This window comes from Dermacentor variabilis, chromosome 6 (assembly GCF_050947875.1).
Source record: "Dermacentor variabilis isolate Ectoservices chromosome 6, ASM5094787v1, whole genome shotgun sequence".
NCBI classification, from domain to species: Eukaryota; Metazoa; Arthropoda; class Arachnida; order Ixodida; family Ixodidae; genus Dermacentor; species Dermacentor variabilis.
In genome coordinates this window covers 159,343,042-159,368,808 of record NC_134573.1, presented here as the reverse complement: position 1 = coordinate 159,368,808, position 25,767 = coordinate 159,343,042, and the positions used below count along the sequence as shown (strand labels likewise).

General features: G+C 53.7%; 1 protein-coding gene across 5 annotated transcripts in view; it reads left to right on the top strand.

Moving 5' to 3' along the window:
- The window catches only part of PlexA (plexin A), a 350,566-nt gene that overhangs the window by 264,419 nt on the left and 60,380 nt on the right, over positions 1–25,767 (top strand). For all 5 annotated transcript variants that reach the window (XM_075696438.1, XM_075696437.1, XM_075696441.1 and 2 more), the window contains one exon: positions 13,945–14,127. In XM_075696438.1, the coding sequence (XP_075552553.1) occupies positions 13,945–14,127 (183 nt within the window). The remainder of the gene's footprint in view (positions 1–13,944; positions 14,128–25,767) is intronic.

Genomic DNA, 25,767 nt, shown 5'->3' with positions numbered 1-25,767 from the left:
AATGACGCTTTTATTTTCTCTCTTTCCTCTCTGTCTATCTTTATTTTCGCAGATTGTTTGCTTTTCGACCACCTTTCCGTCTTTTTTTCTTTCTTTCTTTTCCTGTTTGATGCGTCTTGTGCGCGCAGAGGAAGAGCGGGCGGGGGAGTGAGCGCAGAGATCCCGTCGCTTGTGTTCGTTTATCGACGTCCAGTGCGACGAGCAGCCATTGATTCCCGCTGCGAATCGGTTCCCCGATTGTACGGGCACGCCCGCTGCAGCTGGCCCACGTCGCCTGTGCGCGGCTGGCGTTTCCCCCGCCCGGGCTGCTTCTGGTTGGGCCCTCGTCGCTCCGCTTTTGCTTCACTTTTGCTTTGCTTCACTTTTGCTTCATTCTGCTTTGCTTTTGGCGTCTTCCTTCTTTGAGCGCGTGGCCGTCATCCGAGAACGGAACACCGCGAGTTGCCGCTTTGTTTCTTCTTCTTTCAGACCGGGTGGTCTGTTGATTATCGGCGTCCTTAGCGGTTAAGCGTGGCGTGGAGTGTTCAGCCTTGTTGTAGAAAGAAGCCTTGAGGGAGATAGCGTTCTTTTGCTCCCCCTCGCTCGTTTCGTCCTGCAATTTCATTTGCGAGAGGAGGATGGTCGGTGCTTCGCGGCAGGGCAAGATTCTTCACTTCTCCGTCGCTTTGGAAGGATCAGCGCTTACGTGCAAATAAAGCCTGCATCTTTCCCTGTTTGTTAATTTTGCTCCGGGTTTCTCCTCCTCCCCCCCATTTTTAAAAATTCGTATGTGCTGAGAAAACGTTGTGATGGAATTTTTTCTCTCGAATTAATGTGTTAAACAACGCTTGCGGTTTGAGCGCCGCCAGTCCATTACGGACGCATAAACTGTCAGCGCTATAAATCATCACGAAACATTTTTTTGAATGCCTGTGCGTTCTCTTTCGTTTTCATTTTTTTTTTTCAGCTTGATAGTGATCCACCGCCGGGTTGACGTGATCTCGCGATACACTGACAGCGAGCAGTTCGCTGGAGAGCTTGACTCTTCAATCTCACGTGATCGCGCAGCCTACCGTGGTCTTCGATGGAGTGTAGAGAACTTGACGCGTCGTACCAATAACGTCACCAAAGCGAACCTGTGTGCTCGAAATACCGAGTGCAGGCCTAGCAGGGCTTTTTCGAGCAGAAAAGAAACTAAGAAGAGAGATGGGAGAGTGTAAAAGAATGTGCGCATGTTTGCTTGATTTGTGGCGCCGATACACATCGCCTACTGTTTTTGAATATCGACCTGCGCCTGCGGGCGTGCAAGCAGAAGACCTGTCAGTTCGGTTATTTTTTTCAGTGGTGTTTCGATGTTATCCTGCAGAGTCATGGTCCGTGGTTAAAATGACACTGTATTGCAGTGTTAAACTGGAATAAAAAAAAAAAAGATACGGAGATGCAACAAACAAGATCTGGACAGTGTTTGCTCGGGGCTCGTTAACGGTCTATCGATAAACGAGGGTTGCATTACATTCTAAAGGAACGGAGAACTAAACTTAACGAGTCTCGGGAACTTTTTTGCGAATGCAAACTGTTCGAACACGTGCTACCCGCGCATCCGTTCGCGCCCGAAATTCAAATGAGGAAACTCTTACACTTTCTCCGCTAATGGCCATCGTCTTCCTGCCAAACGCATGCAAATCGAGTCTTGAGAAAGGAATAAAAAAGCTTGACCAGACTTAACTAAGCTCTCGCCGTTGTGCGTGCCTTTAAGCAATGTTGCAAGGGAGCACCGCTGATGACCACTTTCACTCTCTCCTCCTAGCCTGCCCAGTATAGTTGGCCACTGCACGCATTTGACAACCCTCCCGGCCGTTAATGACTGTAGCTTCCTGGAATGTCGTCTACCTGCGCCGTGCTTCCCCCTTGGCGCAATTTGCGCGCAGCCCCACCGAGCTTGAAAAAAAAAAAAAAAAATGGCCGTGGCTGCTTCGTGCGCAGTTTCGCTGCCCTAAGGGGTCGCTCGTTTTCGCTGAACGCGACCAATTAAACGAGGCCTTAAACTTGCGATGACCCGAATTTTGGGCTTCATCCTCCGTAATTGCGACCCACATTCTGCTGGGGCAGCATTCCGGGTGGCCTTTATTGCGCGTGCGTCCGTACGTACGTGCGTGCGCGTGTTTGTTCGTAGGTTGTGCTTGCAACGGCTGGACAGACGCGGTAGTTCCGTGTGAGACAATGCGAACCTGTGGCCTCGTGGAAGTGACCTTCCTGGAGCGCGGTATTCGCTCTCGTTGGGCGCGTTGAAGCGAGCTTTCTCGACTGCCGGCGTTCACGTACGTCGGTGCGCAAAGCGGACTTCGTCCCCGTTCTTTCGAGCTTTTAGTGCACTTTCCCAGAGAAGGAGCTTTGTTAGAACGTTTAAACCGTAACTTCGTTATAGAGGTCGCGAAAATTTATGATCATGAAGCTTGAAGGGAATTGGTTGTAACTGTGGGCCCTCCATTTTATTTAATTTTCTTTTTCTCACGTGGGCGCAGTCGTGGTTTTGCTATGCAGCATATTATCGCTCGTAGTCATTGCTCTCGCGTGTTCTTATAATGGTGAATTCGCCAAATCGCTCCGGCGCTTACCGGGTTGCCCTGAGCTAAACGATGGTTGGATGAAACGGCACATAGGGGCGCCCTGGTGCAGACCGGGGTGATTTGGCGAATTCGTTATGTTATACAGCATATTATCACTCGTAGTCATTGCTCTCGCGTGTTCTTATAATGGTGAATTCGCCAAATCGCTCCGGCGCTTAGCGGGTTGCCCTGAGCCAAACGATGATTGGATGAAACGGCACATAGGGGGCGCCCTGGTGCGCACCGGGGCGATTTGGCGAATTCGCCATAAAAGTATTAGATTTGCAAGTTTTCACGTCATCTGTTGTGCATCTTTGAAGATAATTATCTAGTCGACTTTTTTCCCCAACAGACTCGTTCGTGAACTTTCTTTATCATATCTACCGTTCCCCTCGCCTTCAAGAATGCACGCCGACTAGCTCCCCTGCCCCCTTCTTTCGTCTGATAGCGATGCCACTTGGACGCCCCCAACCATTGAGGCTATATATCGAAGCGAAAAAGGCAGGACGCTGCTGCTGTGTTGTACGGCAAATCGCGAGAGGCCGGATGACGTTTCCAAGTGAGAATGCTCGCGTCATTTTGCCTCCCGCTGTCTGCACGCCATCTGTAGTCGTTTTCTTTCCCTCCAGCGCTTTTCTTTCTCCTTCTTTCCTTCCTTATTTTTTTTATCTCTGCACCGCCCTCTTTCCGTTTGCGTTTGACCAGTACCAGGCGCACGCGCAGTGGTGGCGGTGTGCCGTGCACCACGGCCGCCAAACCTTTCCCCTCCACCGCCTCGCGGTCCCGTCTCGTCCCGTCCGGTCTCGGCTGGGCGGCAGCCGGGCGAGGTCGTTAATTTGGCGTCGGCTGCGATCAATGGCCCCCGAAGTCGATCGGGCGAAACAAGCGGTTTTCGTTTGCGGGCTCTCGGAGACCAACCGCCGCTTCTCCGCCTCGCCGCTCTCGCCGGACGGACGGACGTCCACACGCAGGGCGAGCGATGAGGGGGGAAAGAAAGAAGGAAAGAAAGAAAGGAGCAACAAGTCCACAATGAAACAACACCCACTTGCAGACGCAACAGCTCGGGTGGCGCGCCACCCTCGACCGCCATGCATCTCCCTTCTGGTTTTCTTTACTAGCCACCGAACGCCGGCATATTTGCCACCTTTGGATTTCGGTGCGTGCGTGTTTCATGCATTCGTATGCGTACGCATGCGTGCACGCATTTACGTAGATCCATGCATGCGTTATCGGGCTTGCGCGATGACCTGGCGTAGTCATGAGATGTTCTGCTGGGCGAACTACAGATAGGGAGAGGACAGAGTTTGTTAATGCAGTTGCGAGCTGCATTAGCTTCAGAGCGGCTGCTGAAGGCGACGAGCCTGATGTGACTTGCGTGGGATTTGACCCTGCCCCGCGTAGGGTTCGTTGTAAGAAAGCCGTAGCTCTGGTGCGAACTTTAAGAGAGAAGAGGCCCCTGCTTTCATCGCGGGAAGCTTAATTCGTACAGCGCCTTTGTACATCAGTGAAACCGAGAGGAACTCTGAGTCTGTTTTCGAGTATTCTCGGAATGAAAAAAATTCCAACTCGTTGGACTTCCGGTCGACGGCCAGATCCAAAGCCCACTCTCGCTACGAGCCAGGTCAAGAACGACGCGACAACTGAAAGAACCCAGTATATGCGTACGGCCCCTTTGCGTTTTGGCGGTCGTCTCTTGTATCAATCAGCCCGCGTGGTTCATACAATGCATGCACAGAGCAGCATTCGGGTGCCTCCGCCGAAGTGCGATCAGCAGCAAGCAGCACTTCACCGCGGCCTCGCCGGAGCGCGCTGGTCTCGGGCCCACGCCCGAACTCTCGGCTTCTCAGAGTGTCCTCCCGGGCGGGCAATTTAAAGCTCGGCGCTGTCGCGATTTCGCGCGTCGGGAATGAACCGCGTTCCACTCTTGCTGCCTGTCCGCGGCATCACGAGACATCGCTGTGTCGGGCGTCGTTTGAAGCGCAGGCAAAGGTGGGAAGAGAGATGGGGGGGGGGGGGAATGGCGGGTATGTTGCGTGTTGCGGGAGTTCGTGCGCCTGTATATCAAGAAAAATGGACGCTCCACGCGAAGCACGTGCGCGGCGGGAAAGAGAAATAAGCGAAAGCGAGCGCCGGTAATCCAATAAAGGCGGCGGCCCCGTGCGTGTAAGCCCGTCGTCGTCCGTCGCCGGTGACGCCGCGCTCGGCGGATGCCACGTTCCCCCCGACCGTGGGTCTCGCGGCAACCGCGCTAATTTCATTACAATGCCTTCTCGGTGCGCGCTCGCTCGGGCCCGTCCTTGCTCGTGTCGTTGCCTCGTTTTTCTTCTCTTTTCCTTCGTGTTTTGCCTTCTCGCATCCGCTCTCCGGCGGCATGCATGCATGCGGAGCGCGCGCGCCTTTGCCGCCGTCCGGCGGCGCCCGCGCGGACCCTGCAGCAGGTCGAGCGGTAGGGCAGCGAACCGCGCTTTATTACATCGCGACGCGTGGCAGCCCATCCGTCGTTGCGTGTCCTCCTCCCTCCATCCTCGCGTCCGTGCTCGCGGACACGCACAGTAAACAGGAGAGAGAGAAGACCCCGTGTTCGTGCGTGAGCGCGCGCCGGTTCCGTGGCGTCGGCACGCGACGGGGCGGAAGAGAAACAATCACAACGGAGACAAGCCGTCGGACCTCGGAGCTGGATCGCAGGAAAATAAAAATAAATGTATTAAGATCGAGAAATCGGGGCGAGGAAGGACGAAGGCGTCGAGGCCACGGTATACACGCACCGCGGCTTTCGCGGCTCCCGCTCGCTCGAAGATGCTGTGCAACGGTCGGTTAAAGCGTTTGCCGTTATTAAAGGAAGCGCACGGATTGCGGCGTCGGTAAGTGCTCGGCGCGAGATATTTCCTCTTTCGTGTTAGGGCGGCGTTAATATAAGTGCGGGATCCTCCGTCGCCTTTCTCGCACAGCGGCTGCGACTGCGCTGTGTACTTCTTTTCGGCTGTCTTGTTGTATGGCTTGAATTACTTTGATCTGGTACGCTACAGTTTTGTATCGGCTTGTTGGCAATATCTGTTTTTTTTTCTTTTTTTTTTTTTCTTTTTGGGGCGCGTCAACGCGTAGCACCAAGCGCGGACATCGAAGTGCAAGTCACAAGAGAGCTTTAGCCTGGTATCCCTGTCGGAATATTTCCGTATGCAACATAATAACCTCGCATGTTTTGCATTGCCTTCCATACGAACGTTAAATCCAAAGTATAACTCGGCGTTGTCTCCTTAAGAATGTCAAAGAAAATGCATTTACCGTATTCTAAGCGCTTCTACGTTAAGGCCGAGTACCCCAAGCGTGCCCTTAACAATATACCGATCACCCGCCGTGGTTGCTCAGTGGCTATGGTGTTGGGCTGCTGCGCACGAGGTCGCGGAATCGAATCCCGGCCACGGCGACCGCATTTCGATGGGGCCGAAATGCGAAAACACCCGTCTACTTAGATTTAGGTGCACGTAAAAGAACCCCAGGTGGCCGAAATTTCCAGAGTCCTCCACTACGGTGTGCCTCATAATCAAAAAGTGGTTTTGGCACGTAAAACCCCATAATAATAAAAAAAAACAATATACCGATCGAAATTTGCAATGTGGCGCTTTTCTTCAGCAAGACCATTCACAAGCCGTGACCACGGTGCAGTGCTTGAGCCCAACGTAACCCGACCGGGCGCACACGCGAGCTGTGACATATCCACCCACGCACGCGCATTGTCTGAGGAGAGGAACGAAAATGAGTGAGGATGACGAGCGTTCGGGCATGGGGCGTGTACTCGCACGTGTGGACACGTTTGCAGATAATTAAGGCACAGGGGGACAAAAAAACAAACATGGAGGTAATTTAGTGAGATTACCGCGGCACATCAAAAATTCGCGCTCTCATACGTGGGCGCTTAACTTGCAGCAGTTTGTCAAGTCGTGGTTAGCACTCCAGCTTCCTCCATGTCATGATTCTTTCTTCTCCTTTTTATGCGAAGCATACTAGCCGCACAACCACGCTCTTCCTTGCTGCGCCGCGCGCCGCCGCGTAGCTACCATATGACTGCAAAAGCGGAGGCTCAACTCGTGCGCTCGCCTGCATGAGTTGTTTCTTCGTCTAGCCGAACCAAATATAGCCAAGCAACAGCAGTTCACCAGGCTAAACAGTGGTTCAACAACTAAAATAAAGGCTAGTATGCTTCGCATCCTGGGCTTAACCTTAGCTAAGCCACAGCCATTTTTTTCTTTCGTTCCCATCGGTGTCGTGCTAGGTCTTAAATCGCTCGAGCGTGGCAGTGGTTTCGTTCGCTTTTCGCTTTACAAACGTACATAGATGCCGGCAAATGCGCGAATACGTCTTCTGACAGTTTGTTTCCAATACATTCCTTCGCCATATCGCCACCACGCTCTGCTTCTGAACGTTGGTCGGGTAACGTGTTTCTCTCTCTCTCTCTCTCTCTCTCTCTCTCTCTCTCTCTCTCTCTCTCTGTAAGCTTAGCCCCGTCACATTACGATGCTTTCTGGGATGGTTCAGCACGCTCAGCACGAGGACGTGGGCTCGATTCCTAGCCGTGGCACGTCACATTCGGATGCAGCCGACGTCGATTCCGGGTGCTCGAAATTAATCCGGAGCCCCCCATTACGTGTCTCTCATATTGCCACGATGTCGCTTTTGTAACGTCCAGCCTCCCGAATCAAAGGGAACATGCATAAATAGAAGCAAGCGTCTTCACGCGCACTGCAGCTCGTGAGGCTTCTTTTGAGCGCGTGGCCGCATTCGATGGATGGATGGATGGATGGATATTATGAGCTTCCCCTTTGGAACGGGGCGGTTGGTTGCGCCACCAAGCTCTCGCCATTATACTGCCTAATGTCCTACCTAGGCTAAAGAAAAAAAAGAAAGCACGATGAATTCCCATAACCAAATTTTCTGACTCCCTATTGGGAACTTTGTTTTTGTACGTCTGCGTTTTTTGTCGTTTCCCTACTTCCACCAGTCTTCCCGTGGCCCCATACGTTTAGCGGCAGAAGCGCCCTCCGGAGTACGCGTGGGAAGCGGACGCGCCGCCGCGCATTCCGCTTTGTTTTGCCTTGCGGTGTGACATTACGCGGCGGCGCGCCCCGCGACCGCGGCTCGAGTAGCGTTCGCTTTGCGCGCGCATCCGAGCGTGCTAATTGCGTTGGAGGCTCTCCCTCCTCGCCCTCTGGCTTCGTTGCCGCTGTTCTTTGTGCAGCTGCTTTCTGCTGCTGCTGCTGCTTCTTCTGCTACTTCTTCTGCTGCTGCACGAAGCACGGTGGTCCGTGGCGGCCGAACCGAAAATTAATACCGTCCGATCGTGCGCGCGACAGCGCCGTTGTGTATGGCCGCTGCCACTTGCCCGGCAACGTTGTGCTCTGGGCTTGTGTGTCTATACACGAGCGCCGACGTTTGCTTGTTTGTTTTTTGTTTTTCTTTTGCGGGGCTAGCTTTTCGCATTATTACTCGTCGTTTCGCTGTTCTCCCAGCCGCAGGCTGTGTCACGGTTGGCGAGGCTGACCTCTCCGGTTAATTCTGTCGGCGTATGGTGCCCATCGAGAAATGGCCGTTTCCTGGATTTCTGCAGCGGACTCGCGAGGTGGTGGGCTCGATTCCCGCGGCCGCATGGTGGCCGGCTTCTGACCAGGGAGGAGTGCGAAAGCATCCCTCTGCAATTATTTTGGCGCATATAACAAGAGTCCGCCACGGTCAAGATTCATTCCCGAGCATTCATTCATTCATTCATTCAATTAGAAAATCAATCAATCGCTTCATCGTGTTTCCCCCCCCGGTCATTTCGCTGTTGTCGTCTCTTGATAAGCGTCCGTGTCGATAATACCGTACGTTAAGTTGGCGTGTGAGTAAACGAAAGCCTTTCATAGCGGAATTCATATACTCGAGATTTCGGGCATTATTCAATATCGGCTAATATCCGTGGTTTCTACAAATACTAATCACAGGCAGATTTTACGAGCTCGTAATAAGAGCTACACCGTTTCGTCTGGGCGATTCCGGGTAGGTTAGCACGGGCGAATACTTCGCTTTGTGACATGTCTTTCTAGCTCGCCAGCCTGCCCCCTCAACTGAAACGTCATGTATAACGCAGCTCGTGAAGTCCACTGGGGCTTTGAGAAATGAAATCGTGGGACTTTCGCGCCGCCCTCCTCCGCACCAACTGTGACGGGCGAGTATTTCGTGAACCAAATGCGAATAAAAAATGCAAATCGTCGACTCGAGTAGTGTCGAAATTAACTGGTGCAAATGGAGAAAAGGGAGGGCGCGTGTGTGGAGGGAGAGCTCTCGCGAATAACGACCTCCTCATTTCAGACAGTATACGAGGCCGAGATTGCTCGCCGTTTCCCGGGGCAACCGTGCATTGCTTTGCCCGATCACCTCTGACAAGCGTTCTCCCATTTGGTCTCTCGACGCCCCACGACGATGCGTTTCTTCAGAGCTCTCGCCGAAAGATATGCGGCTGCGTGGGAGAGCACAAGCAGCTAGCTTACACGGCCGGTCGAGTTAATCGCCGGCTGACCCTGTGTTCTTGCGAAACAGTGCCGTTAGGACACGCCGCCGTTATGGTCTCTGTGCACCGTCGGCATGATCCGTTGGTGTTTCAGAAGCTTACCTTTAGCGGCAAATGCGCTCCGAGTGTTTCTTAGGAGGCGGACCTTCAATTAGCGTGGATGCGGGCAATGACTCGCGGTTCGGCTGATCGATAACTTCTACCCGCGGCTCGCCTACGACTACGCGGTACTTTGGCAATAAAGACGCTAGGACACATTGATGGAACATTTTAGCGGCCTTTTACTTATAGCTTGTGCTTTAATTGTGCGCAAGATTCGTCGCTATAAATGCCGTACACATCGCTAAACACGGTAAAGTGCTAACCTGCCAAACTGCGTGAAAGTAAGACGCCCCGACAAAATAATGAAGCGTGAAAAACGATTCCGTGCTGAAAAACGTGAGCCAACAAAATCCTGATCCGACGTCGGTCTTTCTCATAATCCCCATTATCATACCTGTCATCTGTCCAGAATTTTCTGTAAAGTGCTGACGGTGAAAAGAGGCAAGAGGGATACGGACTTCCAGCAAGTTTATACAGACGAGCTCCCGAGGCAACGCGAAATCGGCAACACCAAAGTCTCTCAAAAAGTCACTGCGATCTATACAGACATTGCGTTACTTGGCCGTCTCTGCTGCTCCCAGTGTACTGCGGGGTGCTGCTCGTATACCGAGGGCGAGCTTTTAAAAAAATGCGTACATCACTCCGTCCGCCTCCTGGCTTTGCGCCCATTGCTGCCGTGTGCGCGGGATCTTGCCGATACTAAAGTTCTGTTTTAGAAGCATGCCGTATACCCTTTGAACACTGCAGTACCGTTTCATAAGGCTCGCTGGCATGGTGGATGGATTCCACGGTTTGGGACGTATACGGCCTGGATAGAGGGGACATGCGCCCGCGCCAGGAACCGTCTATAGAGCAAATGGCGGACCACAGCGGCCGGCCACTGCGGCGGCGCATCAGGCACGGGGGAGTGCACGCGGCCGCGGCGTTTGCACACGCTCCTCGCGGAGCGCAAATGGGCTCGCCGGCAGTACGGTGGCCGACGGCCGGCTCGTTCCATCGATCCGCCGGAACGGCACGCGGTCACCACGCGCCACACTCCCCTCCCCCGGTGTTGCAGCATGCGTGGACCCTAATATAGAGGCAACGCCGTGCACCACAGCAAAAGCTGTACGAGTAGCATCAACCAATCGGGAAAAATAACCGGCTGATTGTGTCTCGGAGTGTCTCGGCACAGCATCACCCAATTGTGCCGCTAATCTTTCCGTGTTTTTTTTTATTTCTGTTTTATTTCCTTTTCGTTCTCCCCCCCCCCCCCCCTTCAGGTGGTGTATATCGCGTGTGGTTCGGCGACCGACGTTACGTTAAATATACCAGGCTTGTATGTTAAGTAGCGTAGAGGAAATCTTAGCACTGCACGATCAGGCACGACGGGAACGACCACGTTCCTCGGAAATATGCGACCACATCGTCTGGCGTTAAGAGCTACCACGTCAAGGGAGAACCCGTTCAGTAGATTGAACTGCGCCCTGAACGCCGTGATGTCCTCTCTCTCTTTCTTATGAACGGCTCGGCTCCAAGGAACGCCGCTCACTTGATACTCTACTCCACTCTACATCACGCATACGCAATTCGTTCCTACTCGATAATGCCAAAACTGCTGTTCTTAGTCAGCGTGGCGTGGAGGGATTAACGCGGCGCCAACAAAACCACGGTTGAGCTCCTTTGGTTCTCTGTGCACCATTGACTGAGGCGATCCGTAGTCTTCGCCGCACTGCACGCGTGTTTTACGGGGTGCACTACACACTACCTTGTGGAAGCTTGTTGTAAGCACCCTGACCCCCTCCCCCTTGAATCGCAACCCTTTGCTGCGGTGTGGGATGGCATCGCCGCACGTAGCCCTGTAAACGAGCCTTCGGTAATGTCCAGATCTCGCAACTGCTCCTACTCGCCCCGCACCCATGTTATGGGACTTGCGTGTCTGCAGCCGCCGAGCCAAAGTACGCGGAAATTGCCCTGGTGACAGATCAACAGTGGCCTAAGGAAACCTTATCGAAGAGCTAGAGAGATAAATGCGACCGTTACCCACAAAGAGGGGAGCGAGCGCCTTTGATAGCCAATAAGGCCCGCACGTGACGTCACGGACGCCATAGCGGACCACCAGCCACTCGCAGATTGCACATCACTGCTGGAAATAAGTTGGAGATTGTGGACAGGGTTAACGGTGCAGCCTTTTCGCCGTGCTAGTGGCTCTCAAATATGGCTGCTGTGACAGCATCAGGGGAAACCAATCTATCCGCGCACGGCCTCTTCCTTGAGGCATTACTGGAGATTCGAGAAAGTGTTGTCGGCCTTCACATTCTTGTTCGCGTTTCGCATTCCACAAGTCGCCTATTTTCTGTCTTAACGCGACCTCTGATATCTGACCTCCGAATTAAGGTTGAATGTTGCGACGTTGCACTGTGAGCTACCATCTAGGTAGTTGATGGCATATAGTTGATGGCTATGGATTAACTTTGACCACACGGAGTTTTTTCATCTCCCCCCCCCCCCCCTTCCCGCTAGAATGTAGCCGCCGCGGCAGTGTATTGAAACCGTGATTTCGTGTACTGACCGCCCTCGTTAACCGTCCTCGTTAACCGTCCCTGTCCCGATGAAAACATTCATATGCCCCAAACCACTATAGTACATCCAACAATCCCATATGAGCATGCGGGGGATCCTATCTATCGCGTGGGAGTATTGGACGAAGCATGCATTTTATAAGGCATTTGTACGTATATTTCTAATATTGGGTTGGAATCATTTCTTGTGAACAGTGCTCGCAGAATTCTAAGGACGCTTACCAATCTCCTGTACTCTTGTCTGTACTTCTCTTACATCGAATGCCTTGTGTGCTGCAGGAGATGCTTCGTAATACTAAAGTGGGCACCTTTTTGGCTAGGTGGAGCAGAGCGACACTTTCTTGGCTCTTGAGGCCCCATCATTAGTCGCTGCAGCGACGCCTTGCCTAGAGTTGCTATGTGTGGCGCCCTTTGGGAGTCGTATACAGTCCTTGCCCGCTCCAGGGCGACCTCTTTGCACGAGTACCGTACACCGACATCAAAAGCGGTCGTTAAAAGCGCAGTTCTCCTTGTCTCTGTCCGCGTGCGGAACGGGCACGATGTGAGCTCTTTTGTGCCCGACCGGACCATTGTGCGCCGCGGGCATAAAACAACGGCGCCTCTTGCGACGCTGCAGAAGCAACGTGAGTGGTGCAGATGCATAAGCGTCGCGTGGACACCTCATGTGCCGGCAAATTGCAGGAGGACCGTGACTCTCGTCCTCTGCGTCCTCTCATTTCCAGGTGCGACGCCGCTACAGGGCCGTAGCGCGTGCGCTTGTTATCTGGAATGGTGCGAGAAGCGTGCCTCGCATTCTCGATCCACCCGGCGAAATAAGTCGCCGGCGCGCGCATGTATGGCGCCCGTCGGGGTAGGATGCGGACGAGGAGGGATACGTAAGGCGAGCAAAATTAATGGCGCGGTGGAAGTGCACGTAAGTGGGGATTTTAAAAATGTAGCAGGAGGCAAGACGTGCGTGCGTGTGAAGTAGGCTCGGTGAAGAATACAAAGGCTGGAGGCATGCAGCGCGTGACGGTGCAAATATTTAGGGGGCCACAGCCTCGTCAAGCGTTAGTCGGCTGCTTTTGCTTCGTTACACCTATATTTTATTAATGCAGAAATAAATGTTCATTTTGCTGGGAGGGAAAGGAGACGCCGGTATACGCCGTCGTATACGAAGAAGTACACATGGAAAAGATGCCGAAGGAGGAGGTGGCGCACATGTACGTTAACGCGATGACAGTGGACGGCTGGGAGGGGGCGCTCAAGGCATAGGCTTCTGGGGACGCCGTGACGGTAGCAGCGACGACGACCGCGTCGGAGACACCTTTTTTCGCGGGTCGCCTCAGCCGACTTGGGGGCCCGCGGCGCATGGCCAACGGGAACGCCGTTAACGGCACCTGCGATCTGGTGCCACCGGCCTGTAGCCTCCCTCCCCGGCCAAGGACATTAGCGCTCTTTGATGACTCGGTCGGGCGTCTCGGTCCTGATCTCGCTCCCTCGCTGCTCGGGGCAAGCGGTCGTAGGCACGCGAACACAGTGCTGTATACGTTTGTAGCTGCCGACACTTGTGCAGTTTACTTTATTCGTGTTATTGCGTGTTACTCCGTATGCTTACTTTGTAATGTTTTGGAGCGGGAGACATTTTTCCCTCATCAAATTGCGCTGTTCATACAATTCTGGAAAACGGAACCTGATAGAATTTTAGCAGGATGTCCGCTGGAAGAGTCGGTGTCGGGCATATCAGAGGGGGTAGCTGGCCCATACCACCGTTCGACTCATCCACGCTAAGGACGTTGTTGAAGGGAGGAACATGTTGTCATCGAGAACGAGGAGTACTATGTCTATTCACAATATCTACATGAGGAGTGTAGAACATTACGTCTCATCAGTCTAGTACGACTAACTTGAAGCACCCTGAGGAGCCGAAAAATTTCGCTTAAACCCCCTCTGTCCTCCCTATAGATCCCTAGGCCAGTGAAATCTGACGTCCCACCTTCGTCGTATCGGAGCGTACAATTCCTTGCACGTCATTTCACTGCATCCCCGTGGATCGACGTTATCATAAGCTTCGTAATTCGTATGCAAAGTTGTGTTGCCTGAATAGTATACCCACACAAACCTGAACTCTTTCCTCCCGCTTTAACTTTGCGTTCTCTCTCTCTCTCCTTCGCAGCAAGTGCAAATCAACGATGACTTCTGCGGCATGGACGTGAACACACCGCTAGACGGCAGCAAGCCTGTGAACGCGACACCCGTGCTGACCTACTCCAACGTGCTGCTCACATCGGTGGCGGCCGTCTCCACTCACGACTACACGGTCGCCTTCCTCGGAACCTCCAACGGACACCTGAAGAAGGTACGCATCCATCTCTCTCTCTCTCTCTCTCTCTCTCTCTCTCTCTCTCTCTCTCTCTCTCTCTCTCTCTCTCTCTCTCTCTCTCTCTCTCTCTCTCTCTCTTCCTCTCTCTCTCTCTCTCTCTCTCTCTCTCTCTCTCTCTCTCTCTCTCTCTCTCTCTGCCGTCTCCCTATGCACGTGTCGTGTTCGGGAACGACGTTACGTAAGCCGCGTGTGTATGAGACCGCGTGCAAAACCCGGACGCCTCTGAGAAGTCAGCGCCTGCTTTAAAGAAAACCGGCCTGCACCTCCTCCTCGCCTCTGCGGTCACAATCTCTGCACTCGTAGCGAGCGCAGTCGCGAGAGGCAGCGCGTGCCTGCAAAGTCGATGCACGAGTATAGTGCGCCTTGTCCAACAGATTGCAACGTGTGCCACGCCGTTCTGTGTGTGCCGCGGAGCACCGCAGAGCAGCGATGCCGCGAAGATAGACGCGTTAGCGATATCGGATTATGTATGGACGTGTCGCACCGTTCGTTCATCGCGACGTTAGTAAGCCAGAACTTCCACGGTAGCAGCCGAAGCACTGAGGATGGCTGATGAAAGCGTTGAGATAGTGCCCGAAAGTAAGCCACGACGCTCGATTCAAGACGCCCGCCAGCCGTGCGTGTGAACGTCGCTGCCTCCGCGTTCTTGTTTCGCGGCCCAGTGAGCAGCGATCGCTCCTTTGAATTATTCCTTCATCTCTCTGAGTGTACAAAGCAGTGTTTCCCGCGTACAGCCGTCGTGTACTGCCCCTCTTCCCGTTGGGCTGGTTTAGCACAAAGGCTAAAGTGTATAGGAAAAGTTAGAAGGAAGAACTATAAAGTGTGGTTTAATGGAGCGTTCAAACCGGCATGGTTAGCCAACGTTGAATATAAAATGTGGCATGCGCGTACGTGCGCCCAGCTTGCTGAGAAGCGTCCTCGAACTGGGCGCTGCCGCAGTGCGGCGCGTTCCCAACGTTGTTTGCAGCATTTGCGCATCGTCGAAGCCGGGATTCTTTGGGTCTGGCTTGCTCGAACGCGCGGCGACCGGGCGGTAACGCCTCGCGACCGACGCCGAAGGTTGTCGCCGCGCGTGCGTTGCGGGCGTTGCATAAGGGACGCGCGCGCGCGTGTTCGATCGGGAAGACGCGGGCCCGCTCTCCCCCGAGTGCCGATACTCCTTCGATCTAGAGAGCTCCACGCGAGAGCGGCAGCCCGAGAAAGCGCGCGTGGTTGTTGTGCAACCTTCCGCGCGGCGCGCCCCGTCATCGGATAGGCGCTCTTGCGAGGCTGTAGGCGCAACCGAGTGCGAAGCCGCCTTCCGCCTGGCTTTCTTCGCCGGCTCACGTGTGCTGCGGCGCTTCAGCTCGTCTTGCTTGGGCTCGTGCTCACCGAAGCGCCGAAGAACACGAGCCGTGTTTGCCACTTTCTCGGCACTCGGGTTACGGGCGAGGACGACGTCGACATTCCTCGGAAACTGAGAATAAACCTTCCAGCCTAATGGGACGGAGCACTGAAGAGGAGCGATGGATAAGTTTAGACTGGTGTAGACTGTTCACTTGTCGTGGCCAGTAGCGGGCCTACGACCCCAAGAAACTTCCGTGTCTTATCACCCTATACTGTTACGACGAAGAAAAAAAAAAAAGAAAATGGGTTGCGTCAACGCATGAGACGCCCTTTCCTGCATTTTCAAATAAAAGAAACGCGTATCATGACTCAAGCACAAATATTTATAATTTTTCGTGTAATATGCGGCAAAATTTATTTGTGAATTTGCGATTGGCTGCAGAGGAAAACTGTCCGAAACCTGCTGCTTTCTGTTTCTCCGCGCTGCGGCGGATGGCCGTCGTCTATCTCGCTCTGTTTCTCTGGCGAAAGAACAGAACCGTCCCAGGACCTTGTTTGTAAGCAGCGAAATGGTCTGTAGCATTGTCTGTTTTCCTGCTCTTTGTTCTTTTCAATTTTTTTTTCAGGACAATTTGTATTTCTAGCTGTAACGGAAGAAGATTCCGCGCTTGACGTCGAAGGCTCATTTAGTCCGAACTGAATCCTCGGCAGTGGCCACGGCAGATGGCTATAAGACTCTTGGAACGGTAGACATCAAAGTACTAGCTCCTCGCCAAATACCGTTGCGTCTCGCAGCATATAGTGCGTACTTGACCAGAACGAACTTGACTGTAACACTAGGCGTTACACAATAGGTATCTGAGAGCAGCTTAATAATTGCGACGAAACTGTTGCGGTCTCTCACGTTCCAGGGATAGGCTTTCCCGTCTCCACTGTCCATCTCTAAATCCACGCTTACCATTGCGCCAGGCTCGCCCGCACCGCACCAGCATGAAATATTCGCTCATGTGGATAGATTAACTCTCCCTGCAATCAGTCCGCGGCTGAAGCGTCGTGCGTCGCGATGCGCTAATGTAAGGCACATGCGATGGCTGATAAGATTTCTTGCGTGTCGATATTACCCATCTCGCTTATGGCTACGTAGTGCTACGCCTTTTACAGAACACACCTTTCTTTTTTCGGCGTGCTTTCATTCCTGGCGCCATATAACGCTGCCGTGTGTATACGTGCTTCCTTTACGGCGCCTAAAGACTTCGCCCGCTGGAGGTCGATGACGCAGAGAGAGGGGTTGCACACCGCCCGGTTGCGACCAGGCCCATCACGTTCGCTGCAGCTGTGATGGTGTGTTGGCGCGGTCACCGTACACCACATTAGCGCTTCTGTGCCCGGACCGCCGGCTCCTCGGACGAGAGGTCTCCCGAGCGCGCGTTCTGGACCGCTTCCGTCCACGCTAACGTCGTTTCTGGGCCGGCCGGCCCCAAACCAAACGCAATTTGGACGACCGCCCGGAGGCCCCGTCTCCATCCCCTCCAGCTTCCACCCATTTTGCGCGTGTGCACACGCCGTTATCGACGCCCGCGACCTGCGTGCCATGAGAGGTTTCTAGCAAAAAAGAAAGGAGAAAAGAGATTTAGAGAGGGAGGGGGGCGGAGAAGCGTTTCGAGGATAGGTCGCGAGGCTCCAGTGGCCGACGTTAGCGGCGAACGCGCTCGAAGTGCTTGGGCGGTCACTCGGAAGCAGCGAGAAAACGCAAGCCTGGCGGAAGTAAACGGTTGTCAAGCCTGGTTGCTAGAGGGCACTTGTCACTTCCGCCCCCCCGCGGCGCGCGCGGTAGCGCAGCCGTCCGTGATTGGCCGCTCTTTCGACCAAGTCCTGCGCGCATCGACACCTCGGGACTTGCTGAATAATGGCGCAGACCCTGTGTGTACCCTTGGCGGAGAGGAAGAAAGGACGCAAGTGGAAACGGAAATACGCACCGGGCCATTCCGTTGGGAAGGGCTGGCTTGGTCGAAAGACCAAGAGCGGGGTTTATGGACAGCCAGTCGCTCCGGTCAAAACATCTGGCCATAGGCTGAAGCAAGATTGAGAAGAGCAGCAAGGGGGAGAACCGAGTGCGAGCGGGGTCTGCGGCTCGCCGCAAGATGTCCCCAACTCCCTAACGCTTCGAAGGTCCGACCAAATGATCACGTTCTGTTCTCGACATTGCGAACTTGATCCCGTCTGACGGCATGCTAAGGTTTCACACGAAGCCGTCCTTTCTATGAAGGTACCGATGTTTTTCTGTGTGTTTTTTTTTTCTTTCTGGCCCTCGACGGCTTAGGTTTCGCAAGATCAAAGGCAAAAGTTTGAGCCTTTTCAAGCGTAATAAGACAACGGCGTCATAGCTCGACGTTTCAGAAGCCAGGAAGGAATGAAACCCCCGCGCCTTTTGTTTATCGATCTCTGGCGCCCGAGCACAGCTCGTTAAGCCTTGATCGTATCATCTGCAGGTAACGCACTGAGCGGAAATTGGCAGTCGCGGTCGGAAAAAGAAGCAGCGCCTTCTGTTTACTCTTGTAAAGGGATAACATTTTGAAGAAGAAAAAAAAGCGAGGACGTAATTATTAACTCGATCACCCGTACCAACGCATGCGTGATTCCAAGAAGGAAGCCAGTAACGACCGCATTACGAAGAAAATTCGGTGGAAAAAGGGAAAAAGGAAACACGAGACATGATCGATGCGAGCCGATGAGATGTGGCCGGGGGAGCTTAAGGACGATGCTCGGAAGGAGAATGGGGAACAATTTTTTTTTTTTTTTGGCAGTGTCAACAAGGCGGGAGAGATCGGGCTTGGCGCAAAGGAACCGAGAGACGCGCGAAGAAAGAAAATTGAGGAGCTCAAAAGAAAGAAGCAAAATCGCTAGCAGCGTTGTCGCGGCATCTCTGCCTGCCTCTGTCGCCTTTCTTTCTCTTTTTTTTTTCTTTCCTCCCCCCTACTCCTTCATTGTTCGTAAACAGCGGTGGTAGAACTAGGGGAAACGAGACGGCGGGAGGAAAACCGCAGCACGTCGTCTCCTCTCTTCCCGTTGTACTTCCCCCCTTCCTTAGCGCGACGTCGCCGTGGTCGTCGCACCGTCGTCGTGGCGCTGTCTCTCCGAGTACCACCGCTCGTTTCGTTTGTACGTGCGTGCGTACGCAATTGGACGCGGTGCATTCGCGTCAGTGCTCTCACACTCGCGCCGCGGCTTCCCTTCCTTCTTCCCTCGCTGGCATTTTTTTTTTAACTCTTCTTCCTTTCCTCCTCTTCTGTTGACGCGGCGGCGCTCGACAAATCCGAGCACGTTTCGCTTTCGAGAGCAGATTCGTCCTCGACACACTCACACTTCGCTTTGCCGTTCGTTTCTTTTTTTTTTTTCTCGTTCCTTTTTCTTCTGCGTCGCCACTTCCTCTAACGCGGTTGCGAATTGTTTCGCGTCTGCTCTTTGTGAATTACTCGCCGCGCTTGGTTGGTCGATTCCGCACACTACCGATTCTCTCCCTCCATGCCTGTGTCGCCTGTCTCTCGGTTTTCTTTCTCATTTCTTCTTTTTCTTGCTTCCTCCCCCCCCCCCTCTCTTCGACTTGCAGTCTGCATTTGCGTACGTGCGTTTTCCCTGGGAGCGAAGGCGTCGGCGGCGTTCCCGGCTCTGTGCGTTGCCTCGCGCGAGTTCTTAGCCGGCTAGTTTGTCCCCGATGGGGCGTCTGTGACAGCGGAGCGACTCGGAAACGACGCTTAGCAAGTTGCTGTTGCCGGCGCCCGTTCCCTTACTGGGTTCTCTTTTTTCGCGCAGTCTGGTTCTTTCTTTCGCTCCAGAACGCAGAACACGTTCCTGGGCTCGTTTCGCATCATAAATGGTCGCACTGCTGGGGTAGTTTTCAGTCGCTTTGTCCGTAAACCTTTCTATCGTTTTTTTCTTTCATTCGGGTATGTGCGCTGGTACTTCTCACTGGTTTCAACTACCACCCCCCGCATTCACTTTCTTCCTTGTTTTTCCACAGTTCAGTTTCATGGCGTGTGTCGCGCAGAGCGGTGCCAGAGAACGCTACGCTTGATTGCGCTTAGCTAGGCAGCAGAGCTCGCGTTCGGTCGATGGTTTGGAGTTGGGTTTTCCTTTTTTTTTTTTTCGCGATTCGTATCGCATCGGGCGGGCGGAGGAGCTTCCGAGACTGCAGAGAGCTGAAGTAGGCCTCACTTGTCGGAATAATCAGGAGGAGATCAGCAGCTTCCGTCCGAGGAGAGGCAAGGAAGCATTCGCCATTTGTGGGACAACGTCGGGAGGAGTTTGATAGAAAAAAAAAAGGAATGCGAGCGAGAAAGAAGACATCTCCACGCAGATGGTTCCGCTGAGTTCATTACCCAAACGACTTTTCGCATTCAACCAGCCAGCCTCGTTTTTTGGGGGAGACCGGCCGCTCTCGGCGTTGGGACACGAACGATGACTGCGCACAAAAAGAGACCGGCGACTAAATAGAGGGAGAAGAAGGCGGGAGGCAAGGAAAAAAAAAGGAACGAAAGAAAGAAAAGTAAACCCGGGGAGCTGGGAGTTGTAGTGGTTGAAGCAGCAAGGAAAGGGGCAGCGGCATTTTGGGGAAAAAGGAGTGGTCAATGACTCGAAAGGCTGAAATGATTTGCATACCCAACTCATTAGGGAAGGGGCACTCCGCGGCGTACATTTCGCCTGCGAAAGTCGTATCTCGGGGCGTTCGGCGTGGTGGCCAGACCTGGATGAGCAAGCGAGCACCCCGAGCTCGGTCCTGATGAGTAGTCGCGCATTCAATCTCCCTCCTCCTCCTCCTCCTGCTAATTTTATTTCATTTCTTTTCATTTTATTCACCGTGTCTTTCACTCAGTGAAATCGGAGGCAGTTTCCTATTCTTGGGTGTCTCTCTAGTGGATTAAGATTTCTTGTTCTCGGGTGACAGCGCTGTAGTTTCGTTATTTTACTGCCACAGCAGTTGAAAACTGCATACTGTGTTTGCTGCAGTGTGATAGACTTTCCGTTACGCGGTCGTCATCTCGCGGTCGTGGAGAGAGAGAGAGAGAGAGAGAGAGTGAACTCTAATGAGCACCAGCAGTTCAGTCGGCTGGGCCTAGGCCTCCCACGATGGGACGTCGAGGTCCTGCCTCTTGGCCGCAGTCGTGGCGGGAAAAAAAAAATTCTGTTCTTAGTTAGAGACGGCAGTGTCCGCTGCGACAACCTGCTGCTTTCGAAGGAAATGAGTTCAGAATCGCCAGAATCAGCAGATCTTTTTTTTTTTTTTGCTTTATAACTGCCGTATGACTTTAATGGCAAACGCAGAAGTGGCGTTCTCTAGTGACGGGCTGCAAGACGAGCGACATATAGCGGCGCACCCGATGCAGGTACGGCTCTACTGTACGGCACGGGCTACCCCATCGCGTGAATTACTGCGCCGCATATACGGCCCGTGCACTATTCCGACCGCGTGAGGATAGCTTAAGGTTTTCTTCCAGATTACTGTCCTGATAATGAGGTCGTCACGTGGGAGCCGTTGGCGTCAACCGCGTTCTGTCTTCCTGTCCGCTATGGTAACATCTGGCAACCTGTAAAGAGTTGGTTACCGGGACATGGCGGAGTTAGAGAAAAGAGAGAACAAAGGCACTGGCACGGTGGATGGACAGGACAGAACCAGAGACAGCACAGGGGCGTGGGTTGCGACGCCGTGGTACGTAGAGGCTACAGCGAATGATCGCCGCCCACCGCACATTTCAAATGCCCGTTACGTGACTGCAGAGGCGCGAGTGCCGTGAGGTCGCTGCTGTGCCTTTCTCGTGGTCACATTGAAGAAGAGGCAACGGCGCACCGTTTGAGCGCGCGAATACGTTGGTTTATCTGACGACTCAAACGTTATGGCCGGAGAAGAAGAGTGTCTGGAAGAAATACTGCGAGTCATAAGGCTGCAGAAGGTATGCAGAAGTGAAGCACGCGTGGAGAAAGCTGCCGCGACGCCGAAACCTGGCGGTGGCGAGAAAACCGTTCCTTCGTGTCGTCCCCACGTTCAGGGCACGTGCGCTCCCGCAGCGGGAACAGCGTGGATTTCGACACTCTTCCCACCGACCGCTATCTACAGTGCCGTTCTTCCCTGTATATACAAGCACAGCGCCTGTGGAAAGCAATTTCAGCTTTTCAGAGCTATACGGACTGACCATGAGTGCTGGCCGGCAACCGAAAGCCGTAATGGTCGCCGGTATAGAGTCGCAATACGTAGTTCGCTTCGTCGACATTTTCCTTCTTTTTATGTAGCAATGTCTTTTGGCGTGCCCGTTTTGCGGTAGCCGCCCAATGCGAGCGAACGGCCCTGCGCTGTAAGCGTCGACCAGAATCGCATCCCCGTAAAAGGAAGGTGGAGAAATTGGGAGGCCACCAAGGGACTGCCGCCGCTGTGATGGATGGGCCTCCCGCCACATATAGCGTCCTCTTGTTTCCATTTATTTATTTATTTATTTATTTATTTATTGCCCTTTCTGACGTCTTCGGCATCGTCGCCGCTCTGACCCTGCAGCGTTAAAGAAAGAGAAACAGGCTGCCGCAAAGGGAAGTGATGGCCCTGCACCGCCACATGGCTTCTCTTTTGTTGCATTCGCGTTCCAGGCGAAGCGAATGTCTTTTTGCTCGAATCATTCCCCCACTCGGCGTTCTGCGTTTTTTTTTTTTTTTCCTCTCTCCGTCCAGCCCCGGCGTGATGACTCGGCGCCGAGCGCGAGCCGCTGTTGCGCGCAGGTGCTTCTCCATTATGGGTGAAATACGTTCGCCCGGTTCCCCCTTCGCATAGCTCGACTGCTGGCTCCGCGTCCCGCCGCGTTCTTTGCCCAGGCGTGCGTGTTTTCGTTGCAGCTCACCCGGGAACGGACGAACGACGCATTCCGCGCTCCCATTGTCTGCGTCTCCCTATATACATCACGTCGCGTACGGTGTACGAACCCTCGTACATGGTGGTCGTACGTACGTTTTCCACTGACTGCGAGAGACCTGGACGAGCTCTGCGTCGATCCCGCGTCCCGCGAATGTTTCGCTCGGTGCTCGAGGATCGGCGGTAACGAAACATATATCCCGCGTCGGCGGTGGGAGGGGGGAGTGGTAGTAGGTGGCGCGGATACGGAGCGATCGGTCAATCAAGTCTGAGTGGAGATGCGGGGGTCCCTGGCGTAGCGATAGACTCGAGCCGGCCGTTGAGCCCCTCCCGCAATCCGCCGAGCCCCCGGGTGTCTTTGCCGAGTCCGTCGACCGCGGAACTTTATTTACTCCGGCAGTGTGTGGGCCGCCTGCAGAAAGGGACGAACGGAGAGCCGCTGCTGCTGCTGCCGCCGGGCAGCTGGCTTTTTTTACGAGCGCTTCGGAAGAAAGTGGCGCGATGACACAAAAAAGAAGCACCAGAGCTGGAGAAACACTAAGAAGCGCAAGACAAAAGCGCCGCCTTTTGTCATTTTCGCTTTTGTGTTTCGTCATTTAGCGTCGTTTCTTTCGAAGATGCAAGTGGGCATACCAACTCAAGCTGCTGGCTCCCCCCCCCCCCCTCTTCCCTACCTCTGTGTGGTATTTACGAGCCTTTCCGACGCGGTTCTTCCGTTTCCGCCGACTTCCTTTCCTTCTCGCCAGCCGCGGCTGCCGGTGTTGCTATCTTTCGCGCGCGGCTGCATTGCCGCACGAGTCTCCGATCTTACCAGTGCTACATTCTTTTCTTTCCCTCTCGCGGGGCTTCTGTTTCACGCGTGTGAAACTACAACTGGCGTACAGAGGAGCGCGCAGGGCCGGCTTGTGTGAAGCCCTGGAGCCTTATCGCGGCTCTCTTCCTTAGGCGCCCGTCGGTTTCACTGAAGGGCGCTCGGCCGCGTCTCTCTCTCCCCCTCTCTCTCTCTCTCTCTCTCTCTCTCGACTTCTCTGTCGGCGATGAGCAATGGCCGTGCGGGCGTGGCTGCTCTCCTCCGAGCTTCTGGAGGAGACGCTATCTCTTTTCGGGCGGTAGCGACCTTTCTCCCGTGTACACGTCGAAGCAAAACTTGCGGACGAGAAAAGAGACGGTGAACTGCTTTTCTGCGAAGCGCGGCGGCGTCCCCGTTCGATGCCTCCCCCCACCCCTCGTCTTTTTTGTGTGTTCTCTTTTTCTGTTTGTTTGCGTTAAGGCCAAACTGTGCACTTTAGAAGCAAGAACACTGGAATCCCATTCGTGCTGCGAGAGTCCCAGTCCGCCGTTGTCGGGGCGTCGACTTGGAAAACTCGTATACGCATTCAAAATCCCATTGGTAACGGCCGTTGACTTCGCGCGAGAATAGAACTTCGTTTCTGCGCGACCTATCTCGCGTTCGCGCCTTTCTCGACAAAGCGTTTTCTTTCATTTCAGAAGTAGTATACGCGGTTAGCCGGAGGTTGTCGAGTAGGAATTGGGGGAAGGAGGATGAGAGAGAAATGCCGAGGGGTTTGCATTCACTTTTCGTGTTTTCTTTCTCTTTTTTTTTTTTACGTATGAATATCTTTGTTTGGCAGACAGGTTGTCGCCGCTTCGTCTCCTTTCCTCTCAGAATTCCGAGCTTTGCATGCGATTGACTCGACTTTGGAGCGATGTGAACACATCGCACCGACCGAAAGAAAAGAAAGCGCGCGAATCGCGATTACTGCGCATAGTGTGCGTGCATATTCGAGGCGACGCAGTCCACTGTGAACGCGAGCGGTGATTGATACCTTGGCTTGAAGAGTTCTCCACCCTCGTTTTCCTTTTTTCCTTTCATTCTTTTTTTTTTCTTTAGCGTCGCGAAACGGGAATTATCTCTATGGCGGAACTTTGCGCTCTTCCCGCGGACAGTGCGTCTGCGACCACGAACGTGCTTCGGCGCCTTGGGAGTAATCTGAGTTCTCGTTAATAAATGAGAGCACGGATTCACCACCTGCTCCTTCTCGTTTGTTAATCTCTCTCTCTCTCTCTCTCTGTTCCTCTATCTCACTCGAACCGAGCACGCTTTCCGTGCCTGAGTCTCTTTCGAGCCGGAAAACGATCGCCGCGTGCTTGCGTGTGCGCGCACTTTTTCGGTCCCTCGGGTGCCGAAGCGCTCTCGAATCGGAACCGCTCCCAGCTATTCGCCACGTCGCGGGCAGTGTCTGCCCCCCTTTTCTATCCCCTCCTCCATTTTCTTTTCAAGTTTTCTGTTCCCGTCGTCGTCTTTCTTTCTTTCTTTCTTTTTCAGATCGCGCCGAGGTCGTTAAGGCGTCGAATGTTTGTTGTGACTTCATTAAACAGAACCGCGGCGGCGGCCGGGCGGGGTGCGAAGCCGGTATTCTCTCTATCGGTGTGCGTGTCCCATTCCGCGTGCGGAAATCGCTTCCCTCGCTGCTCGTCTGTCGCGACAAAACGCGCCCATCGCGTGTGTGTAACCTGGGGCGCGCGGAGTTCGGGTCGCCCGGGAGACGGACACGCGAGTCGATCTCGGCTATAATTGTGCCGCCCGGGGCAATGTGCATCGGCGCTATGATGGACAAGTGCATATATCCGTTTTTGCGTACGATATTCGCGCTTGCGTGCGGACGGGATGGCTCATACAGCGCGATTGCACTGCAGTCGACTCGTATACCGTTACTAAGCACACCGGGTCTGCATTGCGCCCTTAACTAGTGCAGCGAGCCTCTTGTCGCGGCAGTGTAGAATTATCGACTCGGGTTTAGTTATGGCCTTTCGTTTAGACCAATGCATATATTAACTCGGCTTCCGATGATGGGCGAACGATTCCACTAGCTTTGATATATATGGTCGTGCAGGCCTGGTTTCCACTTGAGTTATTAGTCGAACAGCGTGAACTGGCGCAACCAAAACCACTGGGTGACGTTGACTAGCGCCCAGTTAACGGAGCTTTTCATTCGTAACGTTTGTTCGTGATTGGCCATCCGGGACTCGCACGGATTGCCTTAACGTACGAATTCTTCTTGTGCAATTGGGCCCCGAGCTTTAGAATAAAAAAAGTAAGGTCGCGCGCCTATTTCCTATATGTCGTCGCGGAGCCGCGAACTTTTCTCTTCCAGCTATGTTCTTCCCCATTTTCCAAGCCCGCCTAACATTCCAAGCGTTGGCGCTGCTACAAATGACTTTTTGAGTAGGAAAAGAAGAGCAGTAAATAAAAGACTGCCTGGTATTTCGAAAGAGGCTCCTCTCATATCGTGCGCGAGGGTGGTCGTCAAGTTGTCGGGCTTGTCGTCGGTGCCGCCCGCATTCCTCCGCCGGCTGTCTCGAGTATGCCGTTGGCCAAACGAGCATCGTCTTCTATATAA